Below are 23,317 nucleotides of genomic sequence, written 5' to 3' on the forward strand. Positions count from 1 at the left end.
ATCTTACATATTGTACCTTTAAATAAATGCTTTGTTTATAATGAGGAAATTCTTATTGACATTTATTTAGTATGTGTTTTGTGGCCTTATTTCAGAAACTTTCATTTTTAGTTTTTTCGATAACCATGCATAAACATTATTCTCTCAAAAATGAAAACATGTACATACATGTGGCTCACATATTATGGAAGTCCTGTTTGTGCTATATAGAGTGAATTTACACCTTTGCCATTAATATGTTTATAAGCAACTGAAAAAAGCACAAATGTCAGGGCATGTCAGAACATCTCAAGGACCCCAAAAACACCCCAGACCCCAGAGGGTTAATTATGCAGAACTTTAAGGCTTAATATAATTTAAACGGATGAGTTATAAAAATATTCACCCCCCTCACAGTCGTCATAAAGGGCAATATTAGCTATGTGTGTGTGTGTGTGTGTGATATATATATATATATATATAAAGACCAAAACCACTTTTAGCACCAGACTGTAAACATGTTTTTCTGCTGTAAAGTTGGACATTTTAAAATGCGGGTCTACGGGACTGAGTCTCTTCTGCAGCCGGCCTCTAGTGGCCAGTGGATGAACTGCAGTTTAACTCACTTCAGTGTTGGATTCAAGAGAGAGACCGGACCCATTTAAAGGGGACATATCATGCTATAGCCCTTAAATGCATTTTGTTGTATATTTGGAGTGTTTACAAGTACAGAAAAGTTGAAATTAGTCTCTTCAGTTGATATCTTCATATTCTGTTTTGGTCATATTTTGCAACCTGTTCCGATTTTTCTATTCTCTATTACGTTTTTTGAACAATAACGTCACAGTAACTGCCAAATAAGGACATCGACTCCCGGCCCAACACTTCGAGCAATCCTCCATTTTTATGTCTCTCTTTGATTTTGTAGGCCAAACTCAAGGATGCAGAAGTTACGAGAAGTTAAAATGTTCGGTTGTTGGATGTAGTAACCCACACGCTTCATTACAGCATCTCCCAGCATCAGAACCTCTTCAAAGTGCCTGGTTGAGTTTTATTTTTCACGGAAATGTACCCACATCTGTGGGTATTGTCATTTTTGTGTGCGCGAAGCACTTCAAGGATAACTACTTCAGCAACAACAGGGTTTTTCCTGCATTGAACTTGTTTTAGCGCCCGCCAAACCGATTTTTTGTCCTGCCAAAGTCTTATTTGATCGGTGAGTAGGGTTGGGCGGTATTACGGTAATATCGGATACCGCGGGATCTTAAAATAGCACCGGTATCAGTTTCAATACCGTCATTACCGGCACTTATATATAGCATATAATATATATAATTTATTTATTGCCTAAAAAATGCTTATGTGTGGTTGCAGTTTGGCAATATTTCTGGTTCCAACCGAATGAGAAGGGAGAGGCGGTAAATACTGACGAGGCAATTTGTAAATTGTTCCATAAAAAGGTGACCGCGAGAGATGTAAACACCTCTAACCTAATGTCGCATCTCCGAAACTACCACCCACTCACTGCTGCCAGGATGCATTTTGTTCTCGAGTTCATTAAATAAGCGCATTAAGTTTCGTATTTGTTAAAATATTATTATGTTATTTTTTCCATCTTTCTTGATTATGAAAAGTGAACAGCACAAATAAGATGGGATGCATCGGGAGTCAGACGATTTGACCACTTCAATAAATTTAGTTTTGTAAAAGGCCTCTTTAAAACGAATTTCGTTTTGTATAAATTGTATCTTAATTTTAATAAATTTTTCATCAACCAATTGCCTATATATTTAATATAATCATGACATGATGGGCGATGGCATGCCGCGGTCACTTGCATTGAAATCTCATAAATTAACCGAAACTTGGAGATGGCGATCGTCAATTTCTTTAAACAAAACAATTCAAAACGAAAAGAAATATAGGGTAGCCTACTCTCTGATTAATCCATGATGTGCATTTCTCTCTATGGCGTTCACAGAGATGGCGATCGTCAATTTCTCAAAACGAAAAGACAAAGGCCACTCTGATTATTTAATCCATGATGTGCATTTCTCTCTAGGCGCGTTCATACGGAGATGTGATCATCAATTTCAGCAAACGAAACCATACAAACCGAAAAGAAATAGACTAGCCTACTCTCTGTAATCCATGATGTGCATTTCTCTCTATCGTTCACTATGGAGATGGTGATCGTCAATTTCTTTAAACGAAACAATTCAAAACGAAAATAAATATAGTCTGATTAATCAATGATGTGCATTTCTCTCTATATGCGCGCTCACTACAGAGATGGCGATCGTCAACTTCCACCTTTGCAGAAAAGCTTTATTAATAAAAATCAAATGGACACGCGTCACCGGATTACAAAGGCACTTCTTGCTTGTTGCACGCACACAGTATTATGTTGAATATGTGGGCTCGGGCTCATAATAACAGTTAATGCCGTCGACCGGACTCAGACACAACGTGCACGGCTTGATTTGTTTTTTTTGCCCGATCTGGCATTCAGTTTCTGAACTGTGTAGGCACAAACCAACAGTTTGGTGACGCCGTCTGAGCCCATTATGTCATAATTTTTAATTAGTCACGGTAATACCGTATACCCCGGTAAAATAGGGAGGGGGTTTGACGGTATCAAAATTCGAATACCGCCCAAGCCTATCGGTGAGTAATGTAGATGAACTGTAGCGCTTGTGACAGGGCGCATGTTTAACTGAAAGAACAAGCAGAGACAGAGAGAGAGCCCCGGTCGTGCGTGCACACTCTCTCTCTTCGGAGCCAGGCGAAAGTGTAAACAAGACTTCACCGTCTCCAAACTAAGCGCTGTCTTGCTCTCTCTCCCTCGCACATATTAATCAAAATAAATCTACACAGTGGTAAAAGGTCGGAAGACCAAAGTTTCATGTGGAGCATTCAGAGATTTGTTTTTCCTTGAATTACCGTGTGAATTGTGCTAAATAAGTTGCCTTATCTTCTCTGAAAAGCGTTCCGGGCATTAAGCTGACATAAAACAACACTTCAATAAAACGAAAAAAATATCCAATGATGAAATGTTTTCTGTGTTGACACAAATCTTGGATGTCCAAAAGTTTCTGTGCCGCTAGGTAATCGTATCTCTGCTATCAAACTACAAAAATGGCCGAACGGGGTGGAGTTGAACCGAGTGTCACCTCTGCAACCTGGAGAGGGGGCGGGATATGAAGTGTCTCATTTGCATTTAAAAAGACTGCACCAAAACGAGTTGCTCTCAGACGCACATCAGAAAGGGGGCTTGTGGAGCTATAATAATGAGGAATTCAGACCCAAGCATTGCAGTTCCACTTTATATAGACTACAAATGTATGATTTATATGTAAAAAGCGATTTAAATGACTTATTTACACAAAAATATGAATTAAAAAAATTATAATTAATCAACCTGGCCAATACGCTATTTAGAGTACACTAATTTTTAGAAGTAATCTTGGGTAAAAGTGCCTTGGTTCAGTTCCTACCTTGACCTCTGAGCCCCGGGTTCACGGCTCTGACCATGTTTTTACCGTGAGTCCTCTCCACACACACTCGGTCCCCGATCTGCAGGAACAGCTCCTGGAGGCCCGAGAGCCCGTAACTGCTCAAGGGCCCGAACCCCCTGCCGTAGAGCCGTCTGTAGAGGAACCTGAACTGGGACACCTCAATGCCTTCTGGGTATCTCTGGAGGAGGGTCACGGCCTCCTCTTTCAGTGTTTCCAGAGACGGGCCTGAAGAAGAGGAAGAAGAAGAAGAAGAAGAAGAAGAAGAGCTGATGGTCAACGGGAGTGTTTTCCATTTTGATTAAATAATGTACGGCACAGCTGAGCAAGATATCTTTCCAATCAGACTTTATCCTGCCTATCCTCACTAACCTGTGAGTGTGTGTGTCTGTGTGAGTGAGTGTGTGTGTGCGTGTGTGTGTGTCTGTGAATGTGTGCGCTTGTGTGTGTGTGAATGTGTGCGCTTGTGTGTGTGTGTGTGTGTGAGTGTTTGTGAGTGAGTGTGTGCGCTTGTGTGTCTGTGAGTGAGTGTGTGTGTGTGTTTGTGTGTGTGTGCCCTTGTTTATATTACATTGTGGGGACCAAATGTCCCCATAAGAATAGTAAAACCTGAGATCACCTACATTGTGGGGACCAGCCAGCGGTCCCCACTTTTCAAAAGGCTTATAAATCACACAGGATTAGTTGTTTTGAGAAAATAAAAATGCAGAATGTTTCCTGTGATGGGCAGGTTTAGGGGCAGGGGCAGTGTGTGTGTGTGTGTGTGTGTGTGTGTGTGTGTGTGTGTGTGTGATGGGTAGGTTTAGGGGCAGGGGCAGTGTAAGGGGATAGAATGTACAGTTTGTACGGTATAAAAACCATTACGTCTATGGAGAGTCCCCACAAAGATAGTGAACCAGACATGTGTGTGTGTGTGTGTGTGTGAGTGAGCTTGCTTGTGTGTCTGTGAGTGAGTGTGTGTGTGTGTGTGTCTGTGAGTGCGTGTATGAGTGTGCTAGTGTGTGTAGGAGTGAGTGAGTGTGTCTGTGTGAGTAAGTGTGTGTGTGCTTGTGCGTCTGTGAGTGCGTGTATGAGTGTGTGTGTGAGCGTGTGTGTGTGTGTAGTATCTTTATCCTGCCTATCCTGTGAGTGTGTGAGTGTGTGAGTGTGTGTGTCTGTGTGAGTGAGTGTGTCTGTGAGTGTGTGTATGAGTGTGCGAGTGAGCGTGTGTGCGCTTGTGTGTCTCTGAGTGAGTGTGTCTGTGAGTGTGTGTCTGTGAGTGTGTGTCTCTGAGTGAGTGTGTCTGTCTGTGAGTGTGTGTCTGTGAGTGAGTGTATGAGTGTGCGAGTGAGCGTGTGTGTGCTTGTGTGTCTCTGAGTGAGTGTGTCTGTGAGTGTGTGTCTCTGAGTGAGTGTGTCTGTCTGTGAGTGTGTGTCTGTGAGTGAGTGTATGAGTGAGCGTGTGTGTGCGTGTGTGCGTGTAGTATCTTTATCCTGCCTATCCTCACTATCCTGTGAGTGAGTGTGTGTGCTTGTGTGTCTGTGATAGAGGTCTGCTACCCGACCCGAGCCCGACGGGTCCCGAAAAATGTGCGGGTTTCGGGTCGGGTTCGGGTTAATGTTTAATGAACAGCCTCGGGTTCGGGTCGGGTTCGGGTTTGTAACTAAGAAAAACTAAATAGGCTATATATAGTTTGCGTGCCGTGTGCTTTGCCTGCTTGCTGTGTTGTGGTGACCGGCACGCGCGAGAGAGAAAGTGCATGCGTGCGCAGATGTGCAATATGCATAGGCTAGACTGTCGATGCCGTTCTCTTCCTTCATAACTCATACTGAGAAGGATATATTTGTGTAAATAGCTCTGAAAACGGCACTACAATTAAAACTTTCACAGAGATCTTAAACAGGCATTTAAAACACCAAATATTAAGAATTGGCATATCGAGCAAAATAATATGATTGATCTAAAATTGTATCTCTCCCCTCACATGCTCACCGGCAAGACGCACCGACATTAAATTTCTCTGTAGGCTAATAGGCCTATGTGTTGTAGCCCAGTCATTAAAAAACGATTTAGTTTCGTATTTATGCTTAACCTGTTAAGCCTCACCAGTGCGTCGGCGCACTGAAGCGTTTTTTTATATATATAGCTCAAAGTTACTATCAGATTTAATGTTATACTTCGACAAACTATACATCATTAAAAAGATATAAGACTCAAGTTTCAGTATTTGACCACTATTGTATTCTGAGAAACTTATAGCGACAGTTATTTCTTAATTTGTGTCAGGAGTTATGAAATGAAAAAATGAGTCGATACCTTTGATATGAATTATGCGCGTCAGCCGCTTTCATTCATAAAAAACTCCCGTGCTGTCGTCATGACAGCGATACACAAAACAACGTCCCTCAGGGCTTTAGCTCAAAAATGTGCAGATTTGGAGAAATATTGATATATTCTCATAGATTCACATCATATTTCTATAGACAGGAATAATATTTATTGAATTTATACCCAAATGCGTCGATGTAATCATTATGAGCGCTTGCATACTCTGATACTGTGTTTTCAATCCATACCAACAGCCTGAGGGCGCTATATGCACAATAATTGTCCATATAATATGGAACATGAAGAAGAGCCATGATCATGTGACATTCCAGGACGTCACTGATACACACAAAGCTACAGAGTTCGCGCTGTAAAATGCAGATAAAGAGGTTTTGAAGATAATAAACATGATTGCAATGATATTTGAGTTACCTGTATTTTTCAAGACATGCCAGGTATTTTCATAATAATAGATTATATTTATAATGTAATGCTAATCTATATAGACTATCATTGTGCAGAACAGTATACAATAGTATATTTTCTGTCTGATTTTTTTATCTGAAGCCAAATTAGATCACAGAAGATTATTTAAAATACTCCACTTGCGTTATAAAAGTAAGTTTGGAGCACAAACATGGTTTTAATCTCATAAATGGTCGTGTATTGATGGTGTGCTAAGCTAACATGCTAGCTAGCCCTAGGTGCACCTGCAACCTAGAAGTTATACTTTTATGTTTTTTTGAATGCTTACTGAAAGTTTCTTTATTCAAGAATGTTCTTTATTCTTTATTTAAAATGTGAGGTGAACTTTGATAAAAGAATTTAGGGATTGAAACCCTATAAATAGCCTGTGAATAGCCAGTCGTTAGTAACTATAATGCAGACAAAAGAAATGCATATTTCGAGCCATAACCAGGCTGGAGAGGTGTGAATGTGTGCAGGGGGAGACTGAGACTGAATGGGGCTCGTTTGCACCACAAAACAATAGAGACAATATACTGGATAGATGGTTAGAAGATGACAATAAACATCAGAAGCATCTTAGCGTCAAATCAAAATAAAGTCAACTGACATGGTCTTGAAAAACATTTAACTAAATACAGAGTTTTGGACTTATTATCTTCAGATTTTAAACATAAAATGTTTAGACATGTGGCTTTAGCTGTAGTGCATTTCTAGATTGCTCCAGTGCCAACTTCAATTTTATTTTCATGAGGATGTTTCATAAAAATTTATTTCTAATAACTTTACAAAACTTTGAAGCTATTTATAACAATTTTTGTCATTATGATAATTTTTAATTCTACATTTACAATAAACTGCCAGGTGTCAGCTTTCAAATGAGATCATACTTGTGCTTTTAGTACAAAGGGTTCATGAACTGTATCTGTTTCAGTTTGGGTATGTCATTTCTGGGGATTTTTCAAAAGTGGGGTTGCAGCTTAACAGGTTAAATCAAATAATATATATTTTTTTAAATTTCATGTTGATTATATGAAAAGTGAAAAGCATGAATAAGATAAGATGATCCCGAAAATATCGGGAGACAAATGGAGTGGGCAGACATGATTTTGACCACTTCATTAAGTTTGTTTTTTTAGAAAGCCTGTCTTTAAAGTGAATTTCGTTTTGTATTAATTGTATCTTAATTTAAATTGATGTTTCATCAACCAATTTCTTGAATTTAATCAATAAGAAGCTAAATAGGCTATAGCAGGCAATATAATCAGGACACGGAGTCGCCGGCTCGTGAACTGGAGCTGGTCCGAAACACAGCAGGCTATAAGCTACTTGCCTCACAGACTTGAGACATATATATATATATATATATATATATATATATATATATATATATATATATATATATATATATATATTTATAGAAAGCATTAAATGTGTACTTTTAAACAAAACAATTCAAAACGAAAGAAAACAGTTCTCTGCTTATGTAATTAAATGTGAATTTCTCTCTGGCGCGTTCACTACAGCGAAGATCGTGAATCAGCGTCGTCAACTTAATCTTTGACACAAAAAACACTTGTTTATTAATAAACAATTGAAATGTCTCCTTGATATATTTGACATACTAATAATCATTAGGCTACTTTTCCATGTTCTGACAGCTTTTAGGCGCGTTATTGGCAGCGCACCTTACATGTTACATGAACACGTCACCACCGCTATAATATTATTCTTCGGTGTTCAGTTTATACAGGTTTTCTAATTGTTATTTAATATATATATATATATATATATATATATATATATATATATATATAACTTGGCACGAAGTTCTGGAAAACTGTCAGTGAAGTCCCGATATGCTAATTTGTTTAAATTCATACCGACGTAATCACCATGACCAAAATTTTACTTTTTTTTGTTTTTTTACATTGAATCTCGAAAAAAAAAATACAGACCGACCTACCAACCTTTTTTTTTTTTTTTTCTTTTTTTGGCTGTTACGGCAAACCAAAATATTTTTAAGGATGGCCTTACCGTCAACATCTATTCCATGTGAGAAGAATGGCATCTACGCTAATTTTAGTGTCTGTGTTTATCCCGAGGTTTTCCTGCAGCCTGCCGGATCCAGGCCGTATCCAGATCTGATGAAGGACCTTCGCCTGGACCCGATGACAACGCAGTGCTGAAGTGCCAACTAGTCTCTCCCTATGGAGGATCCCTTTACCACTCTACAGATAAAGCGTCGTCGGGAAAACTCAATTTGCGTATCTACCCCGAATTGATATAATAAAATAAAATTCTGAATCAAAACTATAAGGAAACACCAGTACTTTGTTTAGGCTTGATTTGTAGGGAATTCCAAACCTGCACACACATATTCAAACGCACATAACTATAGAACCAATTCTTAATGCGCATGTGAACGCCATCAGCGTTTCTCACAGGTTCGTGTTTAAAGTCTGTGTAGAGAGAATGGTGTCGTCTTAGCGGCCCCTAATTTAATAACAAATGATCGTTGCGACGGAAGCGAATCAATCAAAACTTAACTTTAGTGGAAAATAACTTTATTAAAGAACCGCTATAAAGCCAAAACATTCTCTGTTACCTTAAATTATACGTTTATTTCTGTGAAGCTGCTTTGAAACAATCTACATTGTTAAAAGCGCTATATAAAAAAATAAAAAAAAAATAAAAAGATATTGCAAAAATGGTAGGCTAGGTAGGCTGGTGTGAGAAACAGAGTGGACCTCGGGTTAGGTCGGGTTCGGGCTTAACATGTAAATGTAATTGTCGGGTCGGGTCGGGTCGGGTTAAATGATCGCGGGTACGGGCCGGGTTCGGGCTTCAGTTTAAAGCCCGTGCAGACCTCTAGTCTGTGAGTGTGTGTCTGTGAGTGAGTGTGTGCTTGTGTGTCTGTGAGTGAGTGTGTATGTTAGTGTGTGTCTGTGAGTGTGTGTCTGTGAGTGAGTGTGTGTGCGCTTGTGAGTGAGTGTGTGCACTTGTGTGTCTGTGAGTGAGTGTGTGCGCTTGTGTGTCTGTGAGTGTGTGTGTATGAGTGTGCGAGTGAGCGTGTGTGCGTGTATGAGTGTGCGTGTGCGAGTGAGCGTGTGTGTGTGCGTGTAGTATCTTTATCCTGCCTATCCTCACTATCCTGTGAGTGAGTGTGTGCGCTTGTGTGTCTGTGTGTGTTTGTATGAGTGTGTGCGTGTATGAGTGTGCGTGTGCGAGTGAGCGTGTGTGTGTGTGCGTGTAGTATCTTTATCCTGCCTATCCTCACTATCCTGTGAATGAGTGTGTGTGCTTGTGTGTCTGTGAGTGAGTGTGTCTGTGAGTGTGTGTCTATGAGTGAGTGTGTGCGCTTGTGTCTGTGAATGCGTTTATGAGTGTGCGAGTGCGAGTGAGCGTGTGTGTGTGTGTGTAGAGGTCGACCGATTAATCGGCCGATTTTTTGCATTTTTTAACATAATCGGCATCGGCCAATATCCAGTATATCAAGCCGATTATTAGGCGGGCGCATCTGTGGGCAGCTTAGTGTTGTTGTTGTGGAGCACGTGTTCGAAAAGGTATTAAATATTCATGGGTTAACACTCATTAGATGCTTCTGAGCTGCGCCTAGAGTCATTCTCCAGCAGAGTGAGCAGACCTCATCCAGTGCTTAAGGAAGGAGCTAAGTTCCTTGGAGAAAACTCCTTTATATTTAATTACAACCTTTTGATATGTTACTGCCAACTTCGAGAAAAAAAAATGAATAGGCGACATGACGTTCGGCTACTTTGGATATTGATAGCGTAGTTGAGGTTGCATTAGCACAGCAGAAGGGTTGCTATCATGTCACAATAAGTAAGCAAGAATTTTGCAATTACAGACAGAGAATCTGAGACTTTTATTTGCTCTGGTTTGTGTGTCTTATATTTGAGAGGGTTGTCACTCAATGCAGAGAAATAAGTAATAAAAAATTTCCGTCGTCGCTAGGGTTGGGTAGCTACAGACAGACCCGGTGCTAATACGGCACTGGTGCCTTAACGACCGTTATTTACCGGACCGAATATCAATGCGGATTTCTGTGCTTCATTTCGGTGCTACTGTTATGCCTGCGTGCTTCTCTTGGATGCTCTGAAAACGGACGTTAGAAACGTGACGCTAGTCAGCAGTTAACTTTAGCATACCGTTAGCTAGTAGTTGGATTAAACACTGTTAAAATGCTGGCCAAACAGTGTAATGTGTGACTGTATTTCACTGTAGACTAGAGGTGGAACGGTACATGTATTCGTATTGAACCGAAACGGTACGGGCGTCACGGTTCGGTGTATAAATTTACACGGAGAATACATGGTATAAAAATAAATAAAATTCGCGTGCAAATTAATTAATGTAATGCGGAACTACTGTTAGATACGCGGGTTCTTTGGGGACACCTAATCTGTAGCTCCGCCTTAGCGCCTGAAGCAGGCTGCGATGGTGTGTGTGAGAGTGAGAGAGAGAGGGAGAGAGGGGCGCGGGCGCGATCAAAAGTTGCGTGTGTTTAAAGTCGCAAAGTGTTTACTTATATTTGTGTGTGTGTGTGTGTGTGTGTGTGTGTGTGTGAGGCGCGGATGCGATCGAACAGTGGAAACATAAAAACATACTCCGTCATTTTGTTTATCAGGACATCATTCAAACTGCAAAGTGTTTAAGTTACTGTTAATTAAAATTTTAAGGAAAACAAATATATTAATCTGAAATGTGGCAAATTAATTTTCAATTCATTCAGGTACAATTACCAAACATATCTCAAGGTCTTTTTGTCTTTTGTACAAGTGCAGATTGATCAAGTGTTCAATAAATGTTTTTGTTGAGAAATCTTGTCTATCTTAAGTAATTATTTGTGTTACATTTTATCTTTCAAATAGAGGTTAAAAACAAGCACATAATCGGCCAAATATCGGCCAAAATTAATCGGCCATCGGCCGACCCAGATTTCAAATGATCGGCATCGGCATCGGCCTGAAAAAACCCATATCGGTCGACCTCTATGTGTGTGTGGTATCTTTATCATGCCACTAGAGAAAGTGATAAAAATATAAATTGTATATAAAATGCTGGACCAAAGAGAGAAAAACTGTGTGTGTGTGTGTGTGTGTGTGTGTGTGTGTGTGAGTGAGTGTATGAGTGTTCTAGAGTGTGTAGGAGTGAGTGAGTGTGTCTGTGTGAGTGAGTGTGTGTGCGCTTGTGTGTATGAGTGTGTGAGTGAGCGTGTGTGTGCGTGTAGTATCTTTATCCTGCCTGTCCTCACTATCCTGTGAGTGTGTGTGTGTGTGTGTGTGTGCGCTTGTGTGTCTGTGAGTGTGTGTGAGTGAGTGAGTGTGCGTGCTTGTGTGTCTGTGAGTGTGTGTATGAGTGCGTGTATGAGTGTTCTAGAGTGTGTAGGAGTGAGTGAGTGTGTCTGTGTGAGTGAGTGTATGAGTGTGTGAGTGAGCGTGTGTGTGCGTGTAGTATCTTTATCCTGCCTATCCTCACTATCCTGTGAGAGTGTGTGTGTGTGCGCTTGTGTGTATGTGAGTGTGTGTGAGTGAGTGAGTGTGTGTGCTTGTGTGTCTGTGAGTGTGTGTGAGTGAGTGAGTGTGTGTGCTTGTGTGTCTGTGAGTGTGTGTGTATGAGTGTGCGAGTGTGAGCGTGTGTGTGTATGAGTGTGTCTGTGTGAGTGAGTGAGTGAGTGTGTGTGTGCTTGTGTGTCTGTGAGTGCGTGTATGAGTGTGTGAGTGAGCATGTGTGTGCGTGTAGTATCTTTATCCTGCCTATCCTCACTATCCTGTGAGAGTGTGTGTGTGTGCGCTTGTGTGTCTGTGAGTGTGTGTGAGTGAGTGAGTTTGATGCTTGTGTGTCTGTGAGTGTGTGTGTATGAGTGTGCGAGTATGTGTGAGCGTGTGTGTGCGTGTGTGTGTATGAGTGTGTCTGTGTGAGTGAGTGTGTGTGTGCTTGTGTGTCTGTGAGTGTGTGTGTATGAGTGTGCGAGTATGAGTGAGCGTGTGTGTGCGTGTGTGTGTATGAGTGTGTCTGTGTGAGTGAGTGTGTGTGTGTGCTTGTGTGTCTGTGAGTGCGTGTATGAGTGTGTGTGTGCGTGTAGTATCTTTATCCTGCCTATCCTCACTATCCTGTGAGTGTGTGTGTGCGCTTGTGTGTCTGTGAGTGTGTGTGAGTGAGTGAGTGTGTGTGCTTGTGTGTCAGTGAGTGTGTGTGTATGAGTGTGCGAGTGTGAGTGAGCGCGTGTGTGCGTGTATGAGTGTGTGTGTGCTTGTGTGTGTGAGTGCGTGTATGAGTGTGTGTGTGCGTGTAGTATCTTTATCCTGCCTATCCTCACTATCCTTTGAGTGTGTGTGTGTGCGCCTGTGTGTCTGTGTGTTTGTATGAGTGTGTGAGTGTGAGTGAGCGTGTGTGTGTGTATGAGTGTGTGAGTGTGAGTGAGCGTGTGTGTGTGTATGAGTGTGTGTGTGTGAGTGTAGTATCTTTATCCTGCCTATCCTCACTATCCTTTGAGTGTGTGTGTGCGCTTGTGTGTCTGTGTGTGTTTGTATGAGTGTGTGAGTGTGAGTGAGCGTGTGTGTGTGTGTATGAGTGTGTGAGTGCGAGTGAGCGTGTGTGTGTGTATGAGTGCGAGTGAGCGTGTGTGTGGTATCTTTATCCTGCCACTAGAGAAAGTGCTAAGAATATAATTGTATATTAACTGCTGGACCAAAGAGAGATAAACTGTACTTTGATGGGCTCCTGGCGTGGAGGGCATCTGTTCCTCCACGACCCTTGACCTCACCGGGGGCCCCTGGTCTCTCTGAGGGCCTCCACTCATCCTCCTCTCATCTAACACCAGATCTTCTCCAGATATAAACCTCACTGAAAGTTCAGACAAAACCATTTCAGTTCAAACTTCAGTTTTCCTCAGAAAAACTGTGACATCTTCAATTTAAAGATGAGGATTTATTATTTGATACATAAAAAAGACTTTCATAAAATTGAATTCAAAATCCTGGTCCTGTTTCACTGAATTGTGGCTTTTACTTTTTTTAGTCAGAAGGTAAAGTGCAGCAAATTATTAATAATCTGATACATAAAACTGGATTTGTCCAGAAGAGGTAAAATTCAATTTAGGTGCGTTGTTTGAAAATAGTTATTCGGCTAAAATAAAATACCTCAAGAAATGTTGCGCCCGTTCTAACTTATAACTGTAATATAAATCATCTCATTACGCTAAATAATGGTAGACCAGTTGTTTTGAAATGTACATATAGTTATTTGAACGCCAACCATGTGAATGAGTCTGACTCCGGATTAATTCCCTCAGAGCCGCGAAATGTTTCTAAGCTTCTTCTTCTTTGGTTCCGTGCCGTTGGGAGTTTTACATTAGACGAGCACCGCTGCCCTCTAGTGATGTGGAAGCATATCGCTCATGTTTACACTTACGGTTACCTCAGGAATTTGAAAGCTGATTATACATAACCCATTATCTATTTATTAAACTTGCATGCAAGCAACTTAATCTAAAAATCCAAAAGGAATCTTCCAAGGTTTCCGCAAAACGGTTAATAAACAGAACTGCATGCGTCTCGCGGAAGAACATTGTAGCTGGAACTACTTCTCTGTTTATGTCTATGATGAGTCACGCAGCTACTGTGCTCCTGTAACAGCTGTGATGTAATGCTGTCAAATACATTTCTGATGGGATGCAGTTTTGAATTTGGTGTTTTTGCTGCGAACCTGATTCTGCACATTACTGCATAATTCTGCACTGCTGACAAGTTTTACTTGACCGCGATAGAGCACCGCAGGCCAGGGTGTTAGAAACAGCACAGAAACTGACTAAACCAATTTATTATAAAAAGGTCATTATACACTCAACTTTGAACACTTGCTTAAAATTATACCTTCACACTCCTTGCATATTTTCAAGTAATTGTACTAAAATGAGCTGTCCGTGGTCCTGAAGTTTTAAGGCTAATGCACACTTAACAGCTATAATGTAATCTATAATGTATTAAATGTGGTGTTAATGCTGCAAACCTGATTCTGTACACGATATTAATTATGGAATTATGATAGTGATTATAAATTATGACAGTATGTAGTACAGTATGTACACGGACAGCCTGTCTGGGCGCTGTCAGATTTCTGATGGGATGCTGTTTTGAATTTTGTGTTTTTGCTGCAAACCTGATTCTGTACATGACCAGCCCATCTGTGCACTTTAAGACAGTCTGCATATGTGATGCTATTTTTAATTGAGTGTTTCCTGATTTCTGATGTTGTTTTTTTGGTCTGTGTGCAGGTGGATCTCATCTCTCCGGCAGGCCCACATGAAAGAGACCATTGTGAGGCACTATGCCCAGAATTTTGCCCAGTTCATGGACTATATTACAGAAACGCCTCCAACCTCCTGCCGCCTCAGCAAGACGGTCCTTATCGGCCTGCGCCGGGAGATGCGCCGTGTGCTAAAAACGCTGGGCAGGGGGCAGTGAAGGCCATGAAGGAGGAGCAGGTCTTAAGCAAGGCGACCCTGCTGAAGTGCCAGGAGCATAGTCAGTATATAAACTGGACACAGCGACCCCATAGGTTTAAACAGAGAAAAGAGAAGTAATTTAGAAGCTCTTCTTCCTGATGGCTGAGCGTACTGTGCAGACTCAAACTGAGCTTGATGATAGCCTGTTGCAGTGACATGAGCAGTCTGTCTTCTAGTAGCTGTACCGAGAGAAATCTGAATCATTCCCTTTCGAAACTTGCAGAGACGGAGAGTGTGAGTAGGAGCTGTCCATGAGCTGGGAGCAGGAGCAACTTTTACTAAGTATTCTGATTAATTATTTTGTCACTTTGCCTCCACGTCCCCCCGATTGCGCGCAACGCAGTCGTTAGCCTATTTTTACAAAAACTGTTTCTATGGGGCCATAAAGTAAGATACAAGTTAATGGAGCCTTTTATACATTTTCGTGTTTCTTTAGAAATAAATAATGGACAAATGGAGTCTTTAAACGCCTCGGATGTAAAGTTATTCGCTGTCAAAGTGACGCCAGAATGAATGGGAGTCGATGGAATGCTAACAGCATGTGATGGTCCGCTAATCAATGGTGGCGCCTGGGGAAGCTTCAATATTTTATGAAACCCTGCCCCCCTGGCCAGAAAAGCCATCCCTGACATTCTGGGTTTTAATTGAAACATTTCAACTTGTACTCTCACGGAGTTAACTGTAAAAATTTATTAGCCATTTAATTGCTGAGATTTGACTCTGTGTTGTCGTTGTTGTTGTTTTTAGCCAGTTTGGAGAGTGACCCGACCTATAAGAACCTCTGGAGGTTTTACGGGCACTTTTTGGCCTTACTGGCGTCCCTTTATGGCCACAGGGGAGGTGTGTTACAGAACATGACCATCCAGGAGGTGCAGGGGACTCAATTTTCCACCAAGGAGAAGGCACGTTATAAACGTGAGTGTTTGTCATATATACAGTACCAGTCAAAAGTTTGGAAACATTACTATTTTTAATGTTTTTGAAAGAAGTCTCTTATGCTCATCAAGCCTGCAGTTAAAAAAAAAAAAAAAAAAAAAAAAAAACAGTAATATTATGAAATAGTATTACAATTTAAAATAATGGTTCTCTTTTTTAATATACTTTAAAATGTAATTTATTTTTGTGATGCAAAGCTGAATTTTCATCAGCAAGTACTCCAGTCTTTGGTGTCTTATGATCCTTCAGAAATCATTCTAATATGCTGATTTATGATCAATGTTGGAAACAGTTGTGCTGCTTAATATTTTTTTTATAACCTGAGATACTTTTTTCAGGATTATTTGATGAATAAAAAGTTAAAAAGAACTGTATTTATTTAGAATAGAAATCTTTTGTAACAATATACACTACCGTTCAAAAGTTTGGGAACAATAACTATTTCTTTTTTAATAAATTAGTACTTTAATTCAACAAGGATGCGTTAAATTGATAAAAGGTGATGGTAACGATTTATATTGTTAGAAATGTTTTTATTTTGAATAAATGCTGTTTTTATGAATAAATGCTGTTAACGTTTTACTCATCAATGAATCCTGAAAAAAGTATTCCAAAAAAATATATTAAACAGCACAACTGTTTCCATCATTGATAATAACTGAGTATCAAATCAGCATATTAGAATGATTTCTGAAGGATCATAAGACACCAAAGACTGGAGTACTTGCTGATGAAAATTCAGCTTTGCATCACAAAAATAAATTACATTTTAAAATATATTAAAAAAGAGAACCATTATTTTAAATTGTAATAATATTTCATAATATTACTGTTTTTTTTTTTTTTTTTAACTGCAGGCTTGATGAGCATAAGAGACTTCTTTCAAAAACATTAAAAATAGTAATGTTTCCAAACTTTTGACTGGTACTATATATATATATATATATATATATATATATATATATATATATATATATATATATATATATATACTGTATATATATGTTTTTTATATATTTTCATATATATGACATCCTTACACGAGTTATTGAACAGAGTCATCTGGAGCTCACTGCTTTTTTCTAAAAGAACTTGAAATGGCTTCTGAAGGGTAAGTGATTCCTATATATTAGGTGTATCGGGTAAAGCTGCCTTGTCTTTGTTTGCTGTCTTTGTTTGTTAAAAGACCTAACTGATTTTTCACATATGTACCTTTAACATTAATGCTTTATTGGGGATACTGGTGTCTGTTAATGTTGTTGCCAGTCCAGATATCTGAAAAGTCTTAAAAATCAATAATCATTTACTAGATAAATATTATGTATTTTGTTGTTTTCTGAAGAGATAAATCAAATTTCAATCTCCCTTTGCCAATTGTGGATAGTGGTGTCTGTTACACAAAGCCGTAACATATCAGTAAAACATCTCTGATTTGATATCTGGACTGGCAACAACATTAACAGACACCAGTATCTCCAATAAAGCATTAATGTTAAAGGTACAAATCAAGTATAACAATGTTAACTTTATTTTCAAAATTAGTGTGTCTTTGAACAGTTAGAAAACATTTTGTAAAATCACTTTCTAAAAGACACCACTATTCACCCCCTGTCCCCCTTTTGTTCACTTTGAGGAACAAGTTTAATGAATAAACTTCTTTTTTTTTAATAAAACTTTTTACATTTTGTAAAATATTTTTGTGGTTGTTTTTGCAAAGTGGTCCTTCTTTACTAAGCTGCAGACTAAGTTGACTACATTTAATTTAACTTGTATGTGTTAAAATAATCTCTGTTCTGCTTCTAGTTTAAATGTCACTTGTATTGTTTTGTAGTTGTTTTAGTTCTGGCGCCCCCCTGTGGTAGTTCTCTAGAAATATAAGTGATCACATTTCATGCAGTCAGCTTCCCCTCGATCTTCGGATGCCATCCTTTGTTTTGCGTTTGTAAAAGCATCATCTGTAAGTTAATTCCTCATTACATAATGCTTGATGATATATATTTGCATATATTTGTGATAGTTTTATTTGAAGCTTTGATTTAAAGTTATTTTTGTGATAGCCTTTAGCTATTAGCCTAGCCGTTCTTTGATATAGCATTCAATGTGTTGATTCCATTCTACTTTGACGTGATAACTTCACTATATGAGTCAATCTGTATTTGTTGCTATTTTCTTTATTATCCGATAATTCCATTTAAGTAAATTGATGACACTGATTTAATTTGGGTATTTTCAGATAAGAGTTTCAGAACTACATGAATGGTCTTTAGTCATTGTATTATTGTTCTGATTATTGTTTATTTTGTTGTTATTTACAGTTTTACTCCTAATTCATAATGTACCTGGCATCTTATTAAAAGGCAAAGACTAAGATGAATACTGGCTCATCTGTACTTTATGGATGGAGTTTGGCTGGCTGTTAAATTGCATCTGTACATGCAAGGAGAACAGTACAGTAAAAAGATGATAATCCTACAAGCAAATCAAGTTACATGGCAGAAGATTGCAGTCATATTTGTACCATGAACTATGACGAGAAACCTACATCCTCTGCTGAAGAAAACGCAGAGAAAACCATGAGCACAGAAGACCGAGCTTCTGAAGCGGGCTCAAAGCACTCACGTTCATCACGATCAACGAGATCATCAAGATCATCAAGGATGTCAGCTAGCATAGCTGCAGCCACTGCACGGGCTCAAGCAGAAGCGGCACGAACTTGTGTATTGTTTGTAAAGAAAGAGAATGCAATCAAACTGGATAAGATTAAATTAGAAATGACCCATAAACTGGACACAGCCAAAATGGAAGCAGATTTGGAGGTACTCCAACATGAAAAGGAACAAGCTGCTGCTTTGGCCCAGGCAGAAGTGCTAGAAGCAGCGGTAGCAGCAATTGAGGACAGCGTTTCCTGTGCTAGCTTCTCTGTGTCTTCACATAGCAAAGTGGAGCGTACCAAAGATTATGTTGAAACACAAAGTGGGGTGGACCTAAATGAACCAAAAGAAACATACATGCAGAATTCAAATTACAGTAACAAGCTGTACCCTGAGGCCTCAGACCCCAACTGCTCTGCTCATAGTACCATTAAAATGAGCCGTGTGCAGGATGCCTTCACTGAATTGCCATCTCAGCCGTTTGATCAGTCATTCAAAGATGAAGTTAAACAGGAAACATATGATCCTCATGCTTCATGTTTCTCTCAGAGGGAACCTATCTCGGCATGGCCACATTCAGTACCGTTTCACCAGCCAGAAGCCTCAGGTATGTTGGACTTAGCTAAATATTTAGCACGTCGTGAGCTTGTAAATACAAGTCTCGTTAAGTTTGATGACAGAGCTGAGAGTTTTAGAGCATGGAAATCAGCTTTTGTTGGAGCCACAGAGGGTTTAGGCCTCACAGCTGGTGAAGAGCTGGACCTGCTTATTAGGTGGCTCGGCAAAGAATCATCTGATCATGTGAAAAGGTTACGGTCAGTTCATGTCAGAGATCCTAAGGCAGCACTATACGTCGCCTGGGAAAGATTAACAGAATGTTATGGTGCGCCAGAAGTAATTGAAAATGCACTTCTGCAAAGGCTCGAAAACTTCCCCAGGGTTCTTAGTAAAGACTTTATCAAGTTAAGAGAGTTAGGTGATCTCCTGACAGAACTAAAGGCAGCTAAGCAAGATGGCTATCTGCCCGGGCTAACATATCTGGATACTGCTAGAGGAATAAACCCCATAGTGGAAAAGCTACCACACTTTCTTCAAGAGAAATGGCTCTCTCACGGCATGAAATATAAAGAACAGTATAATGCCTCCTTTCCTCCTTTCTGGTATTTTGTCAGCTTCGTCTGTTATGAGGCAAAAGCCAGAAACGATCCAAGCTTCACAATTGCCGGTCCTCCAAAAGGTGAGAAATTCTTGAGCAAACAAACACATCAGAGGATGCCCATTTCTGTTCATAAAATTTATGTTTCTCAAAATGCCTACCCCAGTAAGGACTCGGGCACCAGTGATGAAAAGATTAAGAACTGTCCAATACATAACAAGCCTCATCCGCTGCAAAAGTGTCGTGGTTTTCGGATGAAGCCATTGGAGGAACGAAAGGCCTACTTAAAGGAAAATGGTATCTGCTTTAGATGTTGTGCATCTTCTTCCCACATTGCACGCAATTGCAAATCTTCAGTGAGGTGTACAGAATGTGATAGGGAAGACCACACCACTGCCCTCCACCCAGGACCTGCACCATGGGTCTCCAAAATTTCAACCTCTTCAGAGCATGGCGGGGAGGAAGAACGTTCATCGCCTTCTGTGAACAGTGCCTGTACTAAAGTGTGTGGGGATGGTTTGTCAGCTAAATCTTGTTCTAAAATTTGCTTAGTTAGAGTGTATCCTAATGGCAGTCCAGAAACCGCTGTCAAGAAGTATGCAATGCTCGATGACCAGAGCAACAGGTCACTAGTAAAATCAGAGTTTTTCGAGCTTTTCTGCATTAATAGTCTGGCTTCTCCTTATCTCATGAAAACCTGTGCCGGAACTATTGAAGCTTCTGGAAGGAGAGCTGATGGCTTTCAGATAGAGCCAGTTAGCGGTGGTATTAACCTGGCTCTACCTACTCTAATCGAGTGCAATGATATTCCAGATAACAGGGCAGAAATACCTACCCCAGAGGTTGCTCAAAATCATCCTCATCTTAGAAGAATAGCCTCTGAGATTCCAGAAATGGATGACAGTGCCCAGATCCTCATGCTGTTGGGTCGTGATGCTCTGAGAGTACATAAGGTGAGACGCCAGATAAATGGGCCTCATAATGCTCCCTTTGCGATTAAAACAGATTTAGGATGGCTTATAGTTGGAGATGTATGCTTGGGTAATTCTCACAAACCAAGTGTGTTGAGTTACAAGACACATGTGCTGGACAATGGTAGAACCTCATACTTTCCACCATGTCAAAGTCACATTAACTTGAAGGATAACTTAAGTCTCACAGCTGAAGTACAAGGTATCCCTTATTTCTACAAGGGTGCAAAGAGAGAAAATCACCTTGGCTGTTCAGTGTTCAGGCGCACAAGGGATGACAACAAGCATGCTCTGTCTGTTGAGGATCATCTCTTCCTGGAGATCATGGACAGTGAGTTTTCCAGAGATAGTGACAATAGCTGGGTGGGTCCACTTCCTTTCAGATACCCAAGGCCTCAACTTCCCAATAACAGAGAGCATGCTCTCACTCGGCTCTGCTCTCTTCGTCGCACTTTGCTGAAAAAAACAGAGATGAAACAGCAATTTACAGACTTCATGCAAAGATTGTTTGAAAATGATCATGCCGAGTATGCTTCTCCCCTAAGTGATGACCAGGAACGCTGGTATTTACCATTCTTCGGGGTTTATCATCCTAAAAAGCCCAACCAAATCAGAGTGGTGTTCGACTCTAGCGCCCAATATCAGGGTCTGTCTCTGAATAGTGTCCTTTTGACAGGACCAGATTTGAACAACAGCTTGTTAGGTGTGCTGATTCGATTCAGGAAGGAGCCTGTTGCTGTGACTGCAGATATACAGCAGATGTTCCACTGTTTTACAGTGAAAGAAAACCACAGAGATTATTTGAGGTTCCTGTGGTTCCATGACAATGATCTCGACAAGGATGTAATTGAATGTAGGATGAAAGTCCATGTGTTCGGAAATAGCCCTTCCCCAGCAGTGGCTATCTACGGACTTCATCGGGCCGCCAAAGAAGGAGAGCCTATGCATGGAACTGACACCTATAACTTTGTGAAGAGAGATTTTTATGTGGACGACGGTCTCAGATGATTTCCGACTGCTTTTGAAGCTGTTGATTTACTTCAGAGGACACAGGCATCCCTGGCAGAATCGAATCTAAGGCTCCACAAGATAATGTCAAACAGCCCACTAGTGTTGGCGGCCTTTCCACCTGAAGACTGTGCTGTAGGTGTCAAAGATCTTGATTTCGGAGATGAATCCATGCCTTCTCAACGTAGTCTTGGCCTGAACTGGAGAATATCAACAGATACCTTTACATTCCACTCACCAGATAACAGCAAACCTTTGACTCGTCGTGGCATTCTCTCCACTGTTAACAGCATTTATGACCCTTTAGGCTTTGCAGCACCTGTCACAATTCATGGAAGATTCCTGTTAAGAGAGCTGTCAAAGGGAATTGATAACTGGGACAAGCCCCTCTCAGAAGAGAAATGCAGAGAGTGGGAAATGTGGAGAAATTCATTGCAAGACCTGAAGAGAGTTCATGTTCAGAGGACATATAGCCTGAAGTCACTCTCAAAAGCAAAATTTACAGAGCTGTGTATATTTTCAGATGCCTCTGTCAAAGCCATTGGAGCAGTAGCATACCTCAAGACTATTCATGAAGATGGACAGACCAACGTTGGTTTTGTCTTAGGTAAAGCTAAATTGACACCTCCAGATGAACCTACTATCCCTAGGTTAGAACTTTGCGCAGCTGTGTTAGCTGTCGAGATCTCAGATTTCATCTTGGACGAGATTGATTTTAAACCAGACTCAGTGAAGTTTTTCTGTGACAGCAAGGTCGTATTGGGTTACATACACAACGAAAGTAGGAGGTTCTATGTGTATGTGCACAATCGTGTTCAAAGAATCAGGCAATCATCGAAGGTTGAGCAATGGAATTTTGTCCCTACAGAGCACAATCCAGCTGTGCCTCTAGGTCTGTTCCAGCTTCTCTTCTTACAAACACCATGTGGCTGACTGGACCAGACTTTCTTTATAGACCTTTGGAAAGTGATCTGACCTTGCAAGATACCTTTGAGCTGGTGAGTCCAGAGACAGATTCCGAGGTTCGTCCTTTACCTCAAGTGAGCACTGCTGCCACAAGTATAACTGAGAAACCACTTAACCCAGAACGTTTTGAGCACTTTTCCACATGGAACTCTCTGTTGAGAGCCGTGACATGTTTGATCCATGTTGCCAGATCCTTTCATTGTATGTCTAAAGGACAGACCTGCAAACGTATAAGCTGGCATAAATGTCATCAACCTTGCCTGAGTGAGTTGGCCCAAGCCAAAAAGGTCATCCTTCTTTCAGTCCAAAAGTCTGTCTTTCCTGGAGAGTACAGTGCTCTTACGAGACATGTTGAAATCTCTCAGAATAGTCCTCTCATTAAGTTGAATCCTGTTTTGGGTGAAGATGGGTTAATCAGGGTTGGTGGTCGTTTAACACATGCACCTGTGGTCAGTGATGAGAGATATCCCATTGTTTTACCTGGGCGACATCATATTTCCACCATACCAATTCGTCACTTCAATGATCAAGTGAAGCATCAGGGCCGTCTTTTCACAGAAGGAGCTCTGCGCACTGCAGGATTCTGGCGGATTAATGGAAAGAGATCTGTTAGTAGTGTCATACATAAATGTATTGTATGTCGGAAGTTGCGCGGGAAAACAGAGAGTCAAAAAATGGCAGACCTTCCAGAGGAGCGTCTCAGTCCATCCCCACCTTTCACTTATGTTGGCTTGGATGTGTTTGGTCCTTTCTCAGTCTCAGCTCGTCGTACAAGAGGAGGTCATGCAGAGAGCAAGCGTTGGGCTATTATCTTCACTTGTATGTCCACACGAGCC

General features: G+C 40.5%; 1 protein-coding gene across 1 annotated transcript in view; it reads right to left on the reverse strand.

Moving 5' to 3' along the window:
• The window catches only part of LOC307152667 (uncharacterized protein), a gene marked incomplete at its 3' end in the record, with an annotated part of 180,746 nt that extends 167,123 nt beyond the window's left edge, over positions 1–13,623 (reverse strand). Inside the window, exons 1-3 of the mRNA XM_079861493.1 lie at positions 13,545–13,623; positions 12,999–13,133; positions 3,477–3,722 (exon numbers count right to left, since the gene is read on the reverse strand). Coding sequence (XP_079717619.1) covers positions 3,477–3,722; positions 12,999–13,089 — 337 coding nt within the window. The 5' untranslated portion in view covers positions 13,090–13,133; positions 13,545–13,623. The remainder of the gene's footprint in view (positions 1–3,476; positions 3,723–12,998; positions 13,134–13,544) is intronic.
• Positions 13,624–23,317: the final 9,694 nt, after the last annotated feature.

Source organism: Squalius cephalus (genome assembly GCF_949319135.1).
Source record: "Squalius cephalus genome assembly, chromosome: 24".
Lineage (NCBI taxonomy): Eukaryota > Metazoa > Chordata > Actinopteri > Cypriniformes > Leuciscidae > Squalius > Squalius cephalus.